This window comes from Mus caroli, unplaced genomic scaffold, assembly GCF_978045245.1.
Source record: "Mus caroli unplaced genomic scaffold, Mus_caroli_1 scaffold_9, whole genome shotgun sequence".
Classification (NCBI taxonomy): Eukaryota; Metazoa; Chordata; class Mammalia; order Rodentia; family Muridae; genus Mus; species Mus caroli.
The window spans coordinates 93,218,082-93,235,329 of NW_028227264.1; the positions used below are offsets into that span (position 1 = coordinate 93,218,082).

General features: G+C 42.3%; 1 protein-coding gene across 1 annotated transcript in view; it reads left to right on the plus strand.

Annotated features, from left to right (window-relative positions):
* The window catches only part of Ntn4 (netrin 4), a 110,046-nt gene extending 93,483 nt beyond the window's left edge, over positions 1 to 16,563 (plus strand). Inside the window, exons 6-10 of the mRNA XM_021174419.3 lie at positions 2,510 to 2,723; positions 3,076 to 3,191; positions 8,310 to 8,378; positions 10,493 to 10,663; positions 15,065 to 16,563. Of these exons, the coding sequence (XP_021030078.1) occupies positions 2,510 to 2,723; positions 3,076 to 3,191; positions 8,310 to 8,378; positions 10,493 to 10,663; positions 15,065 to 15,201 (707 nt within the window). The 3' untranslated portion in view covers positions 15,202 to 16,563. The remainder of the gene's footprint in view (positions 1 to 2,509; positions 2,724 to 3,075; positions 3,192 to 8,309; positions 8,379 to 10,492; positions 10,664 to 15,064) is intronic.
* The last annotated feature ends 685 nt before the right edge of the window (positions 16,564 to 17,248 follow it).

Consider the following 17,248-nt stretch of genomic DNA (forward strand, 5'->3'; position numbering starts at 1 on the left):
ACCAACTGCCACCGGTTGTCCTCTATCTATCCCTACACACTCGCTGTGAGCACTCAGCACCTCAAATGCATGGCCTGGAGATGCTGTATAAGCTAGACATGAGTGATGTGTGGAACTCTGGAAACTATGTGTGCAGGGAGGGCTAGGCCCTCTCGCAGGAACAGCACAGAATCAGGAGAGTGCTGTGTGCCTAGAAACAGTAGGTAGCATTTCATTAGGATAAGGGGCATTCGAAGAGGATAATGAAAGCCAAGACTAGAGAGGTAGACAAGGGCCCTAGCGTGCAATGTTCGACTAGTGGTTGTTATGTTCTAAACTGCAAAGTCTTTCATAAACATTAGGATTATTATCGTCAGCTCTCGATTCTTCTCCAGTAAATGAATAACAGAACAAATAAAAGGTTCACTCTAAGAAGATAACTCACGCCTTTTGCAGACAAAGGAGCTAGCATTATGCCATTGTGATGGCTCTCCACCAAAGGCGGCACGTGGAAGGGTGTGGCAAGGGGGTTGCACACACTACAGTGTCATAAACGCTACCCAGGAGTGTTTATTTGAGAACACTGATCTCATGCTTTCTGGTTAAAACAGCAAGGAAGATTGTGCCAGCCACCATATCTCCAACTCCTATTCTCAGAAAACTATTGGGGACTTCCTGACTGATAGTGGTTCGGGCCTAATATCAATCTTACATGATTCTGCAGTATTTGACGCTGTTAACCACCTGGAACTTTCTCAGCTTCTGTTTTCCATAGCTGGTTTTCTTCCCCCACCCCACCCCCTCCGCCTTCCTATCTAACCCTTGGCCATCTAAGCTATTATCCCTCCACCTGTTTGTGTTGGAAGGCTGGCCTCCATGAAGGGCCTGTGACTGTCCCCTCACTCTGTACACCTTTGGGGATCTCCCCATGATCTCTTGGCTTCAACTCCCATTGCCTGAAAACTCTTTAAACGGTTTTTGGGATCCTCCAGCTTTTCTCTCCACCCTCAGATTATTTCCAGCTGTCCATTATAACTTCTTAACATATCCCACAAGCGCATCCCAGCTCATAGATGTCTAACCCCAAGTTCATGTTTTTCTCCCTATTTTGCAACCTCTACCCCATGTAGCCCTTTATACCTGAGTCTTCTCTTGCTCATTTTCATAAACAATGTCCTCTTCTCTCTATAAACTAGAGAGCTCAAACCTTCCTCCACACGTGCTTCCCCTTGACAACGGTGTCTCATCCAGATGGTCTTTATTTGTTACTGTTCTGTGGCTCTTTCTCTTACATGGGGTTCTTAGCCTCAAATATGCTCTATCTTTTAAAACAAACACAAAACTAGCTGGTGGTGGCATATGCCTTTAATCCCAGCACTTGGGAGGCAGAGGCAGGCAGATTTCTGAGTTCAAGGCCAGCCTGGTCTACAAAGTGAGTTCCAGGACATCCAAGGCTACACAGAGAAACCCTGTCTCAAAAAAAGAAAAAAGAAAAAAGAAAGAAGAGAAGAGAAGAGAAAAGAAGAGAAAAGAAGAGAAAAGAAGAGAAAAGAAGAGAAAAGAAGAAAAGAAAAGTCCAGGGTAGTTTGGCTGAGGCCACTGTAGGGAGTATTTTGTCTTTAATCTAGGTAACGTTGAAGACATCAAATTGAGCATCAGTTAGAGGACCCATGTGAAGTCATGGTTTAGCACTTATAATGACCCAAATAAGCAAATTTCATATAGAATTCACACGCACACGCGTGCACACAGATCCTCATTCAGTTTCACATACCCGGCCACGTTTAGCTTTGGAAAGCGCTATCTGACCTCAGAGTTGGATTCTCTGGAGACGTCTCTTTATCACATCCTCTATGTACCCCTGAACTGAAACTTTTCCTGTGAAGGCCTTCGTGTTAATAAGCCTAACGATCCATTCTTTCCTTATCTTCTCGGCAGTAGCTGTGTTAGACAGTTGACATCATCTTCTTCCTTCAAGCCTTAGTGACATCCAGAACCGCGGTTCTCAACCTGTGGGTCTTGCTCTCTTTGAGGACCAAACGATCTTTCACAGGGGTCCCCTAAGACCATCGGAAAACACAGATATCTACATTACGATTCCATAAGGAACCGTGTTAAAGGGCGGCAGCATTAGGGAGGCTGAGAACCACTATTCCAGAACACCATCTGCTTGTAATTCCTCTCTCAATCAGTGTTCCTTCTCTGCCTGCCTCACTGGCTTGTCCGTCCTCGTCTCCTCAGCCAAAAGGTTTTATATTTAATGCTCTCAACTTTGGAATAAGTTCCAAGGTTCTTATTTTGCAGCAGACATGCTTTCTAATTATATCTTGTTTCTCTGTCGTGTAATTATCTTTCGTTCACCAAGCGTACACCAGATGGCTAAAGAACGCACCTCAGAAACATCCTGTTTGATGAGGTGAAGACACTTGCCAGGCATAAGATGCACACAGGTGACAAACAGACACCTGGTGACAAACAGGTGACAAACAGGTGACAAACGCTCATCATGTTCATGTCTCTTCTGCTGTAGCATGTTCCTGCCACCCGGTTGGATCGGCGATCCTTCCTTTCAGCTCAGTGACCTTCTGCGACCCCAGCAATGGTGACTGCCCCTGCAAGCCTGGGGTGGCGGGGCCACATTGCGACAGATGCATGGTGGGATACTGGGGTTTTGGAGACTACGGCTGCAGACCTTGCGATTGTGCAGGGAGCTGCGACCCGCTCACAGGAGACTGCATCAGCAGGTGAATGTGCATGCCTCCTGTTCTTGTCTCTGAGTTGTTCAAGCTTTCGGGAGATTGGGAGGTGACTGAATGCCGTTAAGTAGAGTGCACACAGCTGCACATAACTTAAAAAAAATTTTTTTACAGTTTGCAAAATCAAAAATTTGTTCTTGGGATTGAGTCGGGGATCACCTAATTCATTTTGCAAAATAAATTATTTTGCACAGTAGACTCTTAACACAGCACTGTTACTGGAAAGTGAAAGAAAGTAAGTAGATAAATAGGAAGGTTTGGGTCTATATGGCAGGACTCATTGTTACTTGGTTTCTAAGACATCTCTCACTAAGTTTGCCGTTGTGTTCTGTCCCGTCAGTAACGCTGATGTAGACTGGTACCACGAAGTCCCCGCCTTTCACTCGCTGCACAATAAGAGTGAGCCCAGCTGGGAATGGGAGGATGAGCAAGGATTTTCTGCCCTCCGACACTCAGGTGAGATGTGCGGGGCCACGACTGTAGATCCACAGCTGCTCTTGAGCAGTGGTGATTGGGTCAGGGGACAGCTTTCCGAGTCTTCTGAGGGGCATTCTTTGGTTCTGAGTTTTAATAAATGAATGGCCTGTCCCCATAGATGTGAAAGTGAAAAACAGTTGGGGATTTTTTTAATGGGCTGTTGTGGTTTTTTTATGATCTTATATTTTATATAAAATATATAAATTTATATTTATATGCATTTAATATATAATTATATGTATTTATAATTTATACATGTGATATATATTAACTTTGTATGATATCTCTGACCCACAGAGGTTGTTTTCTGGCTCTGACACAGCCTGTGTCTGGTTTATTTTCTCCTTTTCCTAACATGGCTGTGTATTTAAACCTAAGATGGGGCTGATTAGATGGCTCAGCAAGCATAAGGATCTGAATTTGATCTGTGTTATGTGACAAACTTTTCCTGGGGAGACACAACATACAGGTCTATTCACCCAACAGGAAACCCAGACAGACCAAAGTCTGTCTGGATACCACCAAAGTCCAACTTGGTGAACCAATGAATTTTATTGGGATTACTTACAGGAATATGGGTGAGGAGTCACTTAGAGAGGCAGAAATGACTCAAAGACATCTATCTGTACCATCAAAGCCCACCCCAGCATGGGTGACAGCCCACAAAATCTGGGACACCTAGGAAACACTGCACAGCCAGCAGGCAGCTCAACAGGTTGGAGAGTGTCCTGTCTGGGTTCTTCAGTAAGTCTACCCTTCTTCCAGGCAGTTCAGCTGGTTGCTACTTCTTTCAGGCAGCTAGCTGGTCAGATCTCTGCAGCTTTTCTCCACTGAGTCTTCGTGGCACCTCGGCTCATCTGAAAATCTTCTTTCCATCAGCTTCCTCATCCAAGGAGCACTCTCAGGTTTATGCTTACTCTGGCAAGGAGTGGCCTAGTGAATCTGGTTAGTTTCAGGGACTTCCTGAAGCTGTTTTGAGAGGTTTATCTTCTTCCTGAGAGAGCTTCCCTGCAGGATAGATCGTTTCAAACTAGGAGGAAACTGTTACATATGAAAATTTCCCAGAACATCCTTTAAACAACAAATAAACAAACACCACAAAAACCTATTATGGGACACACCTTTAATCCCAGCTCTTGAGGTGTGGGGGAAGGAAAGAAGAGCAGACAAGAGGACACCTGGGGCTTGCTGGCCAGGCAATCCAGCTATAATCAGCAAGCTCCAAGTTTATTGAGAGGAAATCTGTATCAAGAAATAAAGTACAACAAAATAGATACTTGACATGCACTCTAGCCTCGACCACACACATGCATCCCACACACCTACACACAGATACCCCAAAATGCACACATATATACAGATAAATAAAGATACAAATGTATCTGAGTATGAATTTACAAAACTGTACTACATGAATATAATATTTTTCAAACATTTTATTATTTTCAGACATACAGAGAAATTTAGAATTGTCATTTAATTTAATCTACATTTTTAAATAATGAAAGAAAACATTCTTTTAACATTTTCATAGGGAACCTATAGCCCAAGGCCAAAAATGTTGGTGTGTAATTTTTTTTTTTATGATTCAAGCCAGACATGACAATACAAGCCTTTAACCTTAGCATTTGGGAGACAGAGGCATGAGAATCTCTGTGAGTTCAAGACCAGGTTAGTCTACATAGCAAGTTCTAGGACAATCAGGGCTACATGGACAGGCACTGTCTCAAAACCAACAAAATCCATGAACCCAAATTTGAGAGTCAGTGTTATTTGCTATTCTGTTTGTCTCACTAAGCATAATGTCATAATAATTTCCCTAACTTTTAATAGAAAGAAGGTAGGGAATATAGATGAGGTTGTCTTATCTATTTATTTGTGTTTGAGACAAAGTATGAAAGCCTCTCTGCCTCCCAAGTGCTGGAATTACAGACGTGCACCGTGCTTGGCTCCCATCTTTATCTTTTTAGGCATTTGAGGAAGAAGACAAATATTTATCATTATTTTTGGCCTTCATGGTATTTAGTCTGTATTTTATCACTTTAGCCACTCTGAAAGCTGTCCTCTACTTTGCTACAACAATGACTTCTAATCTGTAACTGCTTGCTCGACCAAATCTGTAATAATCAGGTCATTTGGACTCCAGGACATCCAGTAAGCCCATTGTGCATGCTATCAGGGAGCTGGCAGCATGCCCAGTGAGCACATAAAGTGTCCCACAGCTGTCAGGCCCCGAGTGTCCCCAGGGAGCCTCTGGGAACCATCTGGATGAGTTCCTGAGGGAGGAAGACAGCTCCGCTTTCATGGTACCTTCGGGTGTAGCTCAGTGCTCCTCGGTCCCTTTCTTCAACAGATGAGACAGCCAGTTTCTTAAGCGGTTAAAAAGCCCATTCATCTTCCTACCTAAACACCATTAAAAGCTTCCAACCATAACTACAAAGTAATATGCCAAAAATTGGTATTTGTCACAAAGTAAACTTAATCTCTCTTATTCTTATTCTTCCCCTCCTCCTCCTCCTCCTCCTCCTCCTCCTCCTCCTCCTCCTCCTTCTTCTTCTTCTTCTTCTTCTTCTTCTTCTTCTTCTTCTTTCCCCACCTCCCTTTCTCTTTCTCCCATCTTCCTCAGTGCCAGAGATGAAACCCTGAGCCATGTACATGCTAGGCAAAGAGTTCTACAGCTGAGTTCATTCTCAGCCCTCTACTCTGCCATTTCTACCATTTGTGAGGTAGAAAAAAAACCAAAAACAACAACAACAACAACAAAACAGATGTAAATTCTAACTTCCCTAATGACAAACCTGGCTTTAACTAGTACCAGAAAACTGTGAGCAATGTTCGTCTTTCAAAATGTTTCAGCCACCTACTGTAACCCAACAGGCTTTTTCAATTTCCAGATTTCTTAAACCCTGACAAATGCAAAATCTTGTTCTCTGAGATTGGCTCTCATGATCTGTCCAGGCTGGGCGTGAACTCCTGGGAAACAGTCCCCTGGGCTCAGCTTTCTGAGTAACTGAGACAACAACATAAACTCCCCCACAGAACCCAGCTTGGCCAATGCATGTTAATGCTTGAACTCTTAAGCATGTGAAGAAAGGGGATTGTCAGGCAGCCAGAGACAGACCTTCACATGACAGACTTGTGTGTGCCCCCAAAAAGTCTAACAAGAGAGCTTTGTAGTAAGGAATGGTGTGCACCATTCACTCGTAGTTCCATTAGGTTTTATGGTGGTGTGGCAGCAAGCACACACCCTGCTTCAATGCAGCTTTTAAAGGCCGTGGGCCATTCACCTACCACCACTTCAAATGAGTCCACCGATGTGTTTCAATGATAAGTGAATCACAATGGTATGCTGTGAGCACCTTTAACTTCTCTTTCTCACCATTTAATTCTACTAGGGATCTTACACTTGCAAATCTTAGGCTCTTTTTTTCATGGGTTGCTATAGCTTATGTGCCAGAGTTTTCTATGCCACTCTCTCTGGATTGGCCCAGATTCTGCCCAGATGTTTTGTCGGTCTTCTCTGATTCACTCCATCCTCCTTATTCTAGACCACCATCATTTTGGCCTGACCAGATCCATTTTCCCTCTTTCCTGATACTTCTGGGTTAGCGCCAGTCAATTTTGCTATAGGAAGCTTTCCTTTCTCACTCACCCTAAAAGCCAACCCAATATCCTCTCTGTCTCTGGAAACGTGTCTTAGGTAGGGTTTTATTGCTGTGAAGAGACACTGTGACCAAGGCAACTCTTAGAGGGGAAAACATGTAATTGGGGCTGGCTTATAGTTTCAGAGGTTCTGTACGTTATCATCACAGCGGGAAGCATGGCAGCATGCAGTCAGACATGGTGCTGGAGGAGTTGAGAGTTCTGCATCTTGCTCTGAAGACAGCCAGGAGGAGACTGTCTCCCACACTGGGTAGAGCCTAAGCCTAAGAGGCCTCAAATTCTGCCTACACAGTGACACACTTCCTCCAACAAGGCGACACCTCCTAGGCCACACTCTATGGTCAAGCATTCAAACACATGGAATGATAGAGCACAAACAACCATACATCAGTGGTGACTAAGTCTACGCATGATAAAGTGCATGGTTCCAGAGGCAAAGCTGGAACCCCCTAGGTCTGTTTCCCAACATCTCTTGTGCCCCGCTGATTGTTGTTCTTACTGAGGTCTGATTTCAGCTGTTTCTCCCTTCAGAGAGCTATCATCCTCCATCCCTCAGAACAACCAACTAGATAGACAAATTGCTACTAAAGCCTTTAAAACTTTAAAGTCCAGAAATATCCCCCCCACCCCCAATGTTCCTGTTTCTGTTAGTGATATCACAGTACTCGGTCATTAACTGAAAACTTGACTTTTAAGACGTTCATTTTTGTTCAAAGGTGTTTTGAAAGTTTTCTCTGGAGACTGGCAGTGCTCTCATGCGCCAGTTCTAGCAGATGAGTTCAACGGTTGGAAGAAACTACCCCATGTTTTTATAAAAAACCATTCCTAGATCTTTCTCCAGCCATGAAGGCTTTTCTTGTCTTCCCAAACATGGGACCCTGCCACCTAAGCACGTTGGACTTCTATCATAGGCTACTTAGTCACTTTTTATACACACCCTTTGACTTAACAAATTGCTAGCCTTAGGCAAGAGTCATACCTTGCTCATACTTACATGTTCTGAAGGATATCACCGCGCCTAGAGCATCATATGGTACCCAGTTACCTCCAATGGACTACCAAATATTGCATTTGATTTTCCTTGACATTTTAATTACCTGGATATTTAGTATGCTTAGTTACTTTTCTGTAGGTTTTCACTTTCAGCTGTTCTTTTTGTTGTTGTTAACATAGAGTATTGACAGTAGACTGTATTTATCGAAACATCACTTTGTCGTTGGAATGTGATGTTGATTTTATCTTCCATATTTTATTCTGGTCAGTATTTTATTAGACAGTAATTGCATTTAGAAGGAGACTTTACTTCTATTGAGTCATCTTCACGACTGCATAATACTTCCACGTGTTATATGAACCAATGAAGGAATAAACTGTTATGTAGATTTGCACCCCTCCTCCCCCCCCATAACACAATTTTCCATTTGCTTTCTGTAGGTAAATGTGAATGTAAGGAACAGGTGTTAGGAAACCCCAAAGCCTTTTGTGGAATGAAGTATTCATATGGTGAGTGGGAATCCTCGAAGCCTGGGTATTCTCTATTCAGACAACGAACAGAGGTTTCTAAGGAAACGAGGTGCCTGGCTGATGTAATCCCATAATGCATCAGATGCTTGGGCAATGGGAAGAAGGCTGTTTATGAGGCATTCATTAAAACTGGTGGTGGTGCAGGCCTTTAATGCCAGCACTCAGGAGGCAGAGGCAAGTGGATGGATCTCTATGTGTTTGAGGCCAGCCTGGTCTACAGATGGAGTTCCAGGACAGCCAGGGCTACCCAGAGAAGAAAATAGAGCTTCTCTAAATAATTACTATCTTCAGATTCTAAAGGCTCTGTAATCATAGTGTACTACTCTGTATAGCAGTGAATTAGTTAACCGCTTTGGCTCCTGGTGGGTCTCACACACGATGTACCAAGAGCTCTCTGGATTCTCAAATGAAAGACACACCCCTCACACACACACACACACACACACACACACACACACACACACCAGCTAATTTTGTTATGCCTTGACTAGCTCAATGGCTGAGCACTTCTAAACCTCCCTGCACGCTGCCAGCATTCCTGACTTAACACCTTTTAAATCTATATTTTATCTTATTGCTCTGGCTCCTTCTGGGCAACCCCGTTATCTTTGCTGCCCAAGATGCTCTGGGCAGCCTTTCTGGGGGCTGCATATCTTCTTGTATCTACATTTTGGCCATTACTCCCTCCTGTTCCTTCCCAGCATGGTCCTTCCTCTGCCCTTCTCCATGATATCCTTTCTCTCTCCTCCCTGGGTTTCTTCTCTCGGGAACCTAGAAGCCCCGCCCCCACCCCTCTCTCTGCCCAACCATTGACCATTGGCTCTTCTATGATCAATCAAAAACCAATTGGGAACAGGGACTTTCAGCGTTTGAACACACAGATCGGGAGATTTGGGGGCCAAATCAAGTAGGTATTTTTATTACGGAGGAGTGATGAATGTTTGAACTGGTCAACTGACTCTGTTCTACATTTTACAATGTATATATTAAAATATTACATAGGATTTCATAAGTGTGTACTATATCTATGTGTCAACTTAGAAATATTGCTTAATTATTAAAAATTAAAAGAAGGGTCTGGAGAGATGGTTCAGCAGTTAAGAACACGTGCCAGTCTTCCAGAGGACCAGGGATCAGTTCTCAGTTTGCACACGGAAGCTTATAACTGTCTGCTACTCTAGCTCAAGGAGGGGATGTGAGGCTTTCTTCTGGCCTCCCTGGGCACAAGACACACACGTGGTGCACATACACACACATACATACATACATACATACATACATACATACATGCAGGCAAACACTCATACACATAAAGTCAAAATAAATAAGTTTTAAAATAAGTCAAGTGAGAAAAATACTACAGCCTCTCCAGCGTGGAGGAGGACAGTTGACCTCACCTGGTCAGCTTGAATTGCACTCCAGCGAACAGTAAACAGGCAATCATGTTACATAAACTCTGTAGAGGGATGGAAGACAGACTCGACCAAAGCATTTTGTTCTTGGCCATATTATCATACACAGTCAGCAAAAGAACTACAATAGGATCAGAATCTAAATAAAAACCTGGACAATAGTTCTACTTCCTATTTATTCTCTCTCTGTAGATTTGATATATCAATATACTTTTTTGTTTTGATTTTTTTTTCCTTTCTGGGTCAATGTTTCTCTGTGTAGCCCTGTGCTGTCCTGAAACTCTCTCTGTAGACCAGGCTGGCCTTGAACTCATAGAGATCTGCCCACCTCCACCTCCCAAGTGCTGGGATTAAGGTGTGTGCTACCATGCTTGGCTCAGCTGAATATACTTAAAATTGCATTTGCAGTAGGCGATGGTTAATGTCTTTGCAGTGTCATAATACTGGAGGGGGCAAAGGTTGAAATTTCCCAATAAAGAGAAAATAAAATGTAAATGAGATTAAATCACCGCAAGGGTGAATGAGCCTCATGACCTTAAAAGCAGGTTTCTGTATCTTGATTTTCCTCAATTCACCCTTCCTTCACACTTGGAAATGACCATTTAAATAGTTATAATTTCAACAGAAAACATGAAATCTGTATGCTTTTTTTTTTTAAAGTTTGGAATTCTGTCGTTACAGTGTTAAAAATCAAGATCTTATCAGCCCACGACAAAGGCTCCCATGCCGAGGTCAACGTGAAGATTAAGAAAGTCTTAAAGTCCACCAAACTGAAGATCTTACGAGGCAAGAGAACGCTATACCCAGAGTCCTGGACTAACAGAGGCTGCACCTGTCCAATCCTCAATCCAGGTGAGCACCGGTTAGACTTTCCATCCCGTGACCCTTACCTCTGCACATTGCCTGTCTTATGTGATATCCTTCGAACCAAACCGCCATAAAAGCATCTCTCCTTGTACCTTATGAGCACTGGGTAAAATCCAAAAGGAATTCTTTGAACTAGCATTAAAATATACACCCCCCCAAAAGAAATATCTCCTCCATGTGCTCCATAAAAGGAAAGTATTTTAAAATCCAGCAATATAATACTTCGTGTCCTGAAAGAGAAGCCTCAGATTGGTTCCAGGTGCCCTCGGCTTTGACCGCACTTTCAAGAGCTTATCTGCCTCTATGTGCGTTATTGGAAAGCTAGGTCCTATTACATGAGAACCTGTTCCCAAAGGAAGCGCCAATGCAAAAGCCCATCTGTGCAAATAACACTGAAACCGCTTCTACTGTTGCATGAGAAGCATCTGTTTCTCCTGGAGAGAAAAACAGTTCTCCAGTTTTCATCGGATTGCTTCCCAATTGGATGATCATTCTGGTCTGAAATGAGAAACAGCCGGGGAAATGATTTCAGTACAATCTTAGTGAGACCCGAAATGGAGCGAGATTTGATTTGAACCTTAAAAATATAAGGCAGAGATGGTGGTGATAGTGGTCACAGGTGAGTTCTTACGACCCCTTAGGAGTCCAGACTTCCAGGACTCTACAAAGATAGCCCTCTGGCAGTGGGACTCTCAGAATGTAGGGCCAGCTGGGACAGGGCTCTCCCATGACAACCTTCCATCGGGATGTGTAAGAACTCTGCTGGCCTATCCTACGTGTAAACACCCACCTCACGGACTTCTTCCCTGCTCCCTTGCTAAATTTGAAAGCAGGATTTAGCTTTTTTATCATAGTCCCTCTAACGCCCATTCAGCATTGGCACTCAAATAATACTAGCGTAACAATCAATAATAGGCTCTGGGCAAACAAATCCTTCTAAAAAGCCTTCTTCCCTCTTCCTGCCTTTTGTGATTTCCTGTGTATGCAATAATCCTCTGTGTCGTAGGACACCACTGAGACAGGTGCATCATTTATAGTCCAGGTCTAATTTATTCCCCTTATGAGCCAGGAAACCACAGCTATGTTAATAAGAGCTCTTAATTAACGAAAGAAAAGAAATGGATAACAGAGAAAACTACAAATAAAATATCCATTTAAACATTTAAACAGCAAAATTTTTTTAAAAAAATAATGTTTTCTCAAGTTAACTAATTTTTTTGTACTTCCATCCCTCTGATGTTTATTTCACTTAATTTCATTTAAATTTCAATAAGGTAGAAGGGAAATTTTCTTAATTGTAAAAATAAATAGTTCCAAAAAATAAATAAAACCTTGGATTTTTTAATACAGGAAACAAAGAGTCATTCGTTTAAATTCTGTTTTTCAATGATCTGTGCTTGAGAGCTCTTATGAGCAATTTTCTATTATCTTGGCAAAGGGGAAAGAGAGAGAGAGAGAGAGAGAGAGAGAGAGAGAGAGAGAGAGAGAGAGAGAGAGAGGCTAATCCAGTTTTGCCGAATGACATTAAAAACCAAGCCTAGGCCATCTGCACCACCCTCCAGGAAGTGAGCTCTATTTCCTACTCAAGTCCGTGCCAGAGTCAGAGAACCAACTGAGTTCATCACAATTGAAAACACAAGCACAATTATTCAAAGAATCCTTGAAAACATGTTTACTTGCTTTGAAGAAAAATCTGGAAGCTGCCAAAGCAAAACCAGACACTGTTTCAGTTTGTTTTTGTTTTTCCATTTTTACAAGTTCAGTGACTAAAACCAAAGAAGCCTGATAAGAAAACCCTGAAACCTTTCGTCTGCCTCAACTTGTCTCCCCTTTGAAAAGAAGCTTTCTAAGCACGGGCCTTTAATCCCAGTACTAAAGGGGGGGGGGGGGGCGGGGGGGGCAGAGGCAGGTGGATCGGTGGGTCTCTGAGTTCAAGGCCATCCTGATCTATAGAGTGAGTTCCCGGACAGCCAGGGCTACACAGAGAATCCAAAGGGGGGGGGGGAGGAAGGGAAGAGGGGGAGGGAGAGAGAGAGAAAGACAGAGAGAGACAGAGAAAGAGCAGGTATCCATGCTGGTGTGCTCTGGAACTCATGAATATTTTGTGTCAATCTCGTATCTTCCACTACCAACACTAGCACCAAAGTACACTTCCTTTTTTCATAGATAAAAATCTTTGTGCCCTCAAACATACAACAAAGCAGACATCAAACTGAAAAGATAGAAAAATTAAGTGCTACTGGGACCGGAGAGGTGGCTCATTGGTTAAGGGCACTGGCTCCTCTTCCAAAGGTCCTGGGTTCAATTCCCAGCACCCACAAGTTGCCCCACAAGCTTCTGTAATGCGATCTGATGGCCTTTTCTGGCTAACATAAAGACAGAGCATCATATACATAAATAAACCTTTATACACACACATACTACTAAGAGAAGTAAATGAAGACACTGTGTGTTATGGTTTGGCTTGATGGTACTCCACATTTTAGGGGTTTATTCAATGTCATTAGTTTTATATCAATGCAGTAAGTACTAAAGTCCTGTACTATTTGTTCTATTTATGGCTTTAAAGTAATTTAAAATACTGGTCTTGATCTTCAAGTCTTTTTTTATATGTATTTTTAAACATATATTTGTGTTTTGTGTGCGTGCATGTTTTGCCTACATGCATGTCTATGCACCATGTTCATGCAGTGCACAGAGGCCAGAAGAGGGTGTCAGGTCTCCTGGGATTGAAGTCACAAACGGTTGTGAACTGTCTTGTGGCTGTTGGGAATCAAACCAGGGTCCTCTGTAAGAACAGCCACTGCTCTTAGCCACTGAGTCATCTCACCAGCCCTGAAGTTCTGGTGGATTTATAAATGCTTATTTATTTGTAAAAAGAGAACGTTATTACTTAAATATTAGACAAAGACACACACACACACACACATATTAGGTTTTACTAGTGATTGTGCATAACCATGCAAACATCCCACCGCTGAACTGTATCTACATCCTCTTTACTTCCTTTTTACTTCTTGTTAAATTGCCCAGGTGACCTCAGACTTGGGATTCTCTTGTCTTAGTGTCCCAAGTAGCCATAATAACTGGGATTATAGACATACATCACTACACATGGCCCATAAATTTAAACTGATATTTATTTGAATTTTAACATCCAATGCTTTCATTAAAAAAGTTGAAGTATACAGCCTTTTGTCTTAGAAAGTTATAGGCATAATTATTTTTCTAATCCTGTCTTTTATAAAATTGTTTCTTGATGTCAAAACTGATACCATGGGGGATACTGCCATTTCCTTAATACATAAAGAGACAGGACTGTCTCTGTGCAGTTGTTAGCAATTTTTTTTTGTTCTTAAACCTGAACGGTTTTTAAATCATAAGGGCAGCAATGAGTGTGATCAGGTCTCATCAGTTTTTTCATTATGTTCATAAACAAGCTACTCATGTTCATTCTTCAAAGTGTATATAGAGAATATATGTCCTTCTATGTCATCTGTAGCTTTCAACATTTTACAAATAGTTGCTTCGCTTATGCAAAGTCCGTTTCGTTTGGTTTGGTTTGGTTGGTTGGTTAGTTGGTTAGCTTGCTGTTTTTCGAGACAGGATTTCTCTGTGTAACGCTGGCTGTCCTGGGCTCTCGCTAAAGGCTAGGTTGTGGAACTTGCTCTCTAGACCAGGCTGGCCTCGAACTCAGAGATCCACCTGCCTCTGCCTCCCAAGTGCTGGGATTAAAGGTGCACCACCACGCCCAGCTTGTAAAGTCCTTCTTAGTTGCTGCTACCAAACACACACAGTGATCTCCAGGGAATATTAATAGATCAAGTGCCCATTGACCCCTCTCTCCTCTCTCACATGGGGTGGAACAATCCAGAAGCCAAGAATCAGACAGCTCTGAGTTGGAGTCAAGGCGCTGCTATTTAGTAGGAGAAACTGAACAAGCTTCCTGACTTCGGAGCCTCAGTTTCTCACTCCTACAAAAGAAGAGACTAGATACTTTATAAGTTGTGGTCAAAGTCACATGAGATAATACATGTACAATATATGGTGTATAATATATACTAAATGTCATCTCTTAGTATCTGTGATTATCTCATCCATGCCTCTATAAAACTATTAGCCAGTAACGTATGGAACTGCTAAAGCCGCAGCACCTCCTTTAATAGAATTTAATGTGCACCAGGTGGTGATGCTGCTCGCCTTTAATCCTGATACTTTGGAGGCAGAGGCTGGTGGATCTCTGTGTGTTTCCAGACCAGCCTTGTCTACAGAGCAAGTTCTAGGACAGCCAAGGTTACATGGAGAAACCGTGTCTCAAAAAGACAAAAGCGAACACCAAACAAAAGTGGAAAAACTATAATTTGTGTATCCCCTTTGTGCTTCCAGGATTGGAGTACCTGGTCGCTGGCCACGAGGACGTAAGAACAGGCAAATTAATTGTGAATATGAAAAGCTTTGTCCAGCACTGGAAACCAGCTCTTGGCAGAAGAGTCATGCACATCTTAAAAAGAGACTGCGTGTAGCACTGAAGGTCTTAAGCACACAAGGGCTTTTCTCTGGGTAGCAGATACACAAGTCTAATGAAAAAGAGACCTCAAAATAAAACTGGAATTTTTTTTTAAGTGCCAAAATGGGGGGGGGGGGGATGTTCCAATCGCATAGGCCTTGTCTAACCTAAGCATTCTAGATCTGTGTTTGAAAACAGTCATGTTTCATAAAGAGAAATGAGAACCCCAAGCCGATACCTGCTTTAAGTGAAACTGGTTCTGAAAGCCATAGTTATTGAGAATTTTTTTAATAGTGATATTGCCGTCATCCATTAAGGGCTGTATCCCTGATAAGGTCTTCTCCCGGCTTCAGATACGTGTGTGAGGCTATTTAAGGAATTAATGAGATTTTAGGGAAACACACCCCTCACCCCCACCTTCCAACTCCACTTACAGGAAAGGCATTTCTTAAAGAGAGCCTTGTCTTGTGTGCTGCGTGTGGCCATCGGTGTGCGGGATGTGAATGGGACTTCTCCATATATATATATATATATATATTATATATATATATATATATATATATATATATATATATATATATATATAATTTCCTTCTGTAAAGCACTTTACCTACTACTTGTGAAAGTCTGGAGACTGCTACTGACAGGCAGAGAAGAGAGGGGCTGCCTGAAGACCCTACTGAACCAGAAGCCCCACCACTGTGGACGGAGAGGAATCGTGAATAAAGAAATCTATGCTGTTAGCTCCAGATACTGGGAGAAACACTGTAGACACACAGCCTAAAAGGAGAATTTTGTGTGAAGTCTCAGTTTGGAGTGAGAGGTTAGATTGTGAGATACTGGCCATAATGAAACGAGAGAGAGAGAGAGAGAGAGAGAGAGAGAGAGAGAGAGAGAGAGAGAGAGAGACTTTAAAAGAAAAAAATGTAGAAAAATGTTTCCATAGAGGGGAAGTAGACTTTAAATGTCGAAAATGTCATTTATTTGTGAGGCACTTGTACACACTTCGAAAATTATTGTAAACACAGAATTTGTTCTATTTTTTGTTTAGTATTTAAACGTGAATATTGGACCAGTTTTCTTCCTTCTTGTATTAACAATACATGTACCAGTTTCCTAACACAGAGTATGTGATAGTTCACCAGCTTGCTCCTTTCCATCATCTTCCGTCTTCTTTATCCAGGCATAGCCCTGCTGCAGACAGTTTCTACTGTACTTGAACTTACAAACCAGGAACCACAGTGCCGAAACCTTAGATTCACATCCGGAGCCTATTTTTCCCTTAGGTCCTGTGGACTCACAAAAAAATATATATATATTGCCTTGTGACTTTGTTTTTATATTTCATGTATGTAATAAAGGCAGATGGACTCCTGAACTTTGTCTCCTGGCCAATTCTTCAATAATGCTACAGATTAGCTTTTCTACATAAGGAAACTTAAATATAATTCCGAAGGGAATTCTAATCTAATTCTAAATCTAGTTTCCGAAGGGACCAGAGAAGGGCTCAATGGGTGGAAGCATTTGCCACGCATGCCTGATAACCTGAGTCTGGTCCCAGAATCCACACCATAAAAGAAACGAACTGACTCAGCCAACCTGACAGCCTGAGTTCAATCCTCAGGTCTGACATGGTGAAGGGAGAAGGCTGAAGGCTGACTCCCAAAAGTTCTCCCCTGATTCTTCATACATGCACCATGGCACATGTGGGCGCACCCACCCACACACATGTAGAATGAGAAAAATATTTCTATTCCAACCATCCTCCATTAACAATGAGTAATATTTAGTATTTATAAAATAGATCATTTTTCATGAACTTGTAAGTATATATGTATGTATGTCATCTCCCCCCGCCCCGTGTGTGTGTGTGTGTGTGTGTGTGTGTGTGTGTCTGTTTGTGTGTGTGTTCCCTTTATATGATCGGGACTACATTATACGTATTCCTGCAAAATCGGCTTTCACCTGTAGCGTGTCTCTTGGCTTCTTACATCTTCCTGTCTATCCCAGAAGAACAACTTCCTAGTTTTACAATTCTCAGGCAACTTATACAGCATATTGGG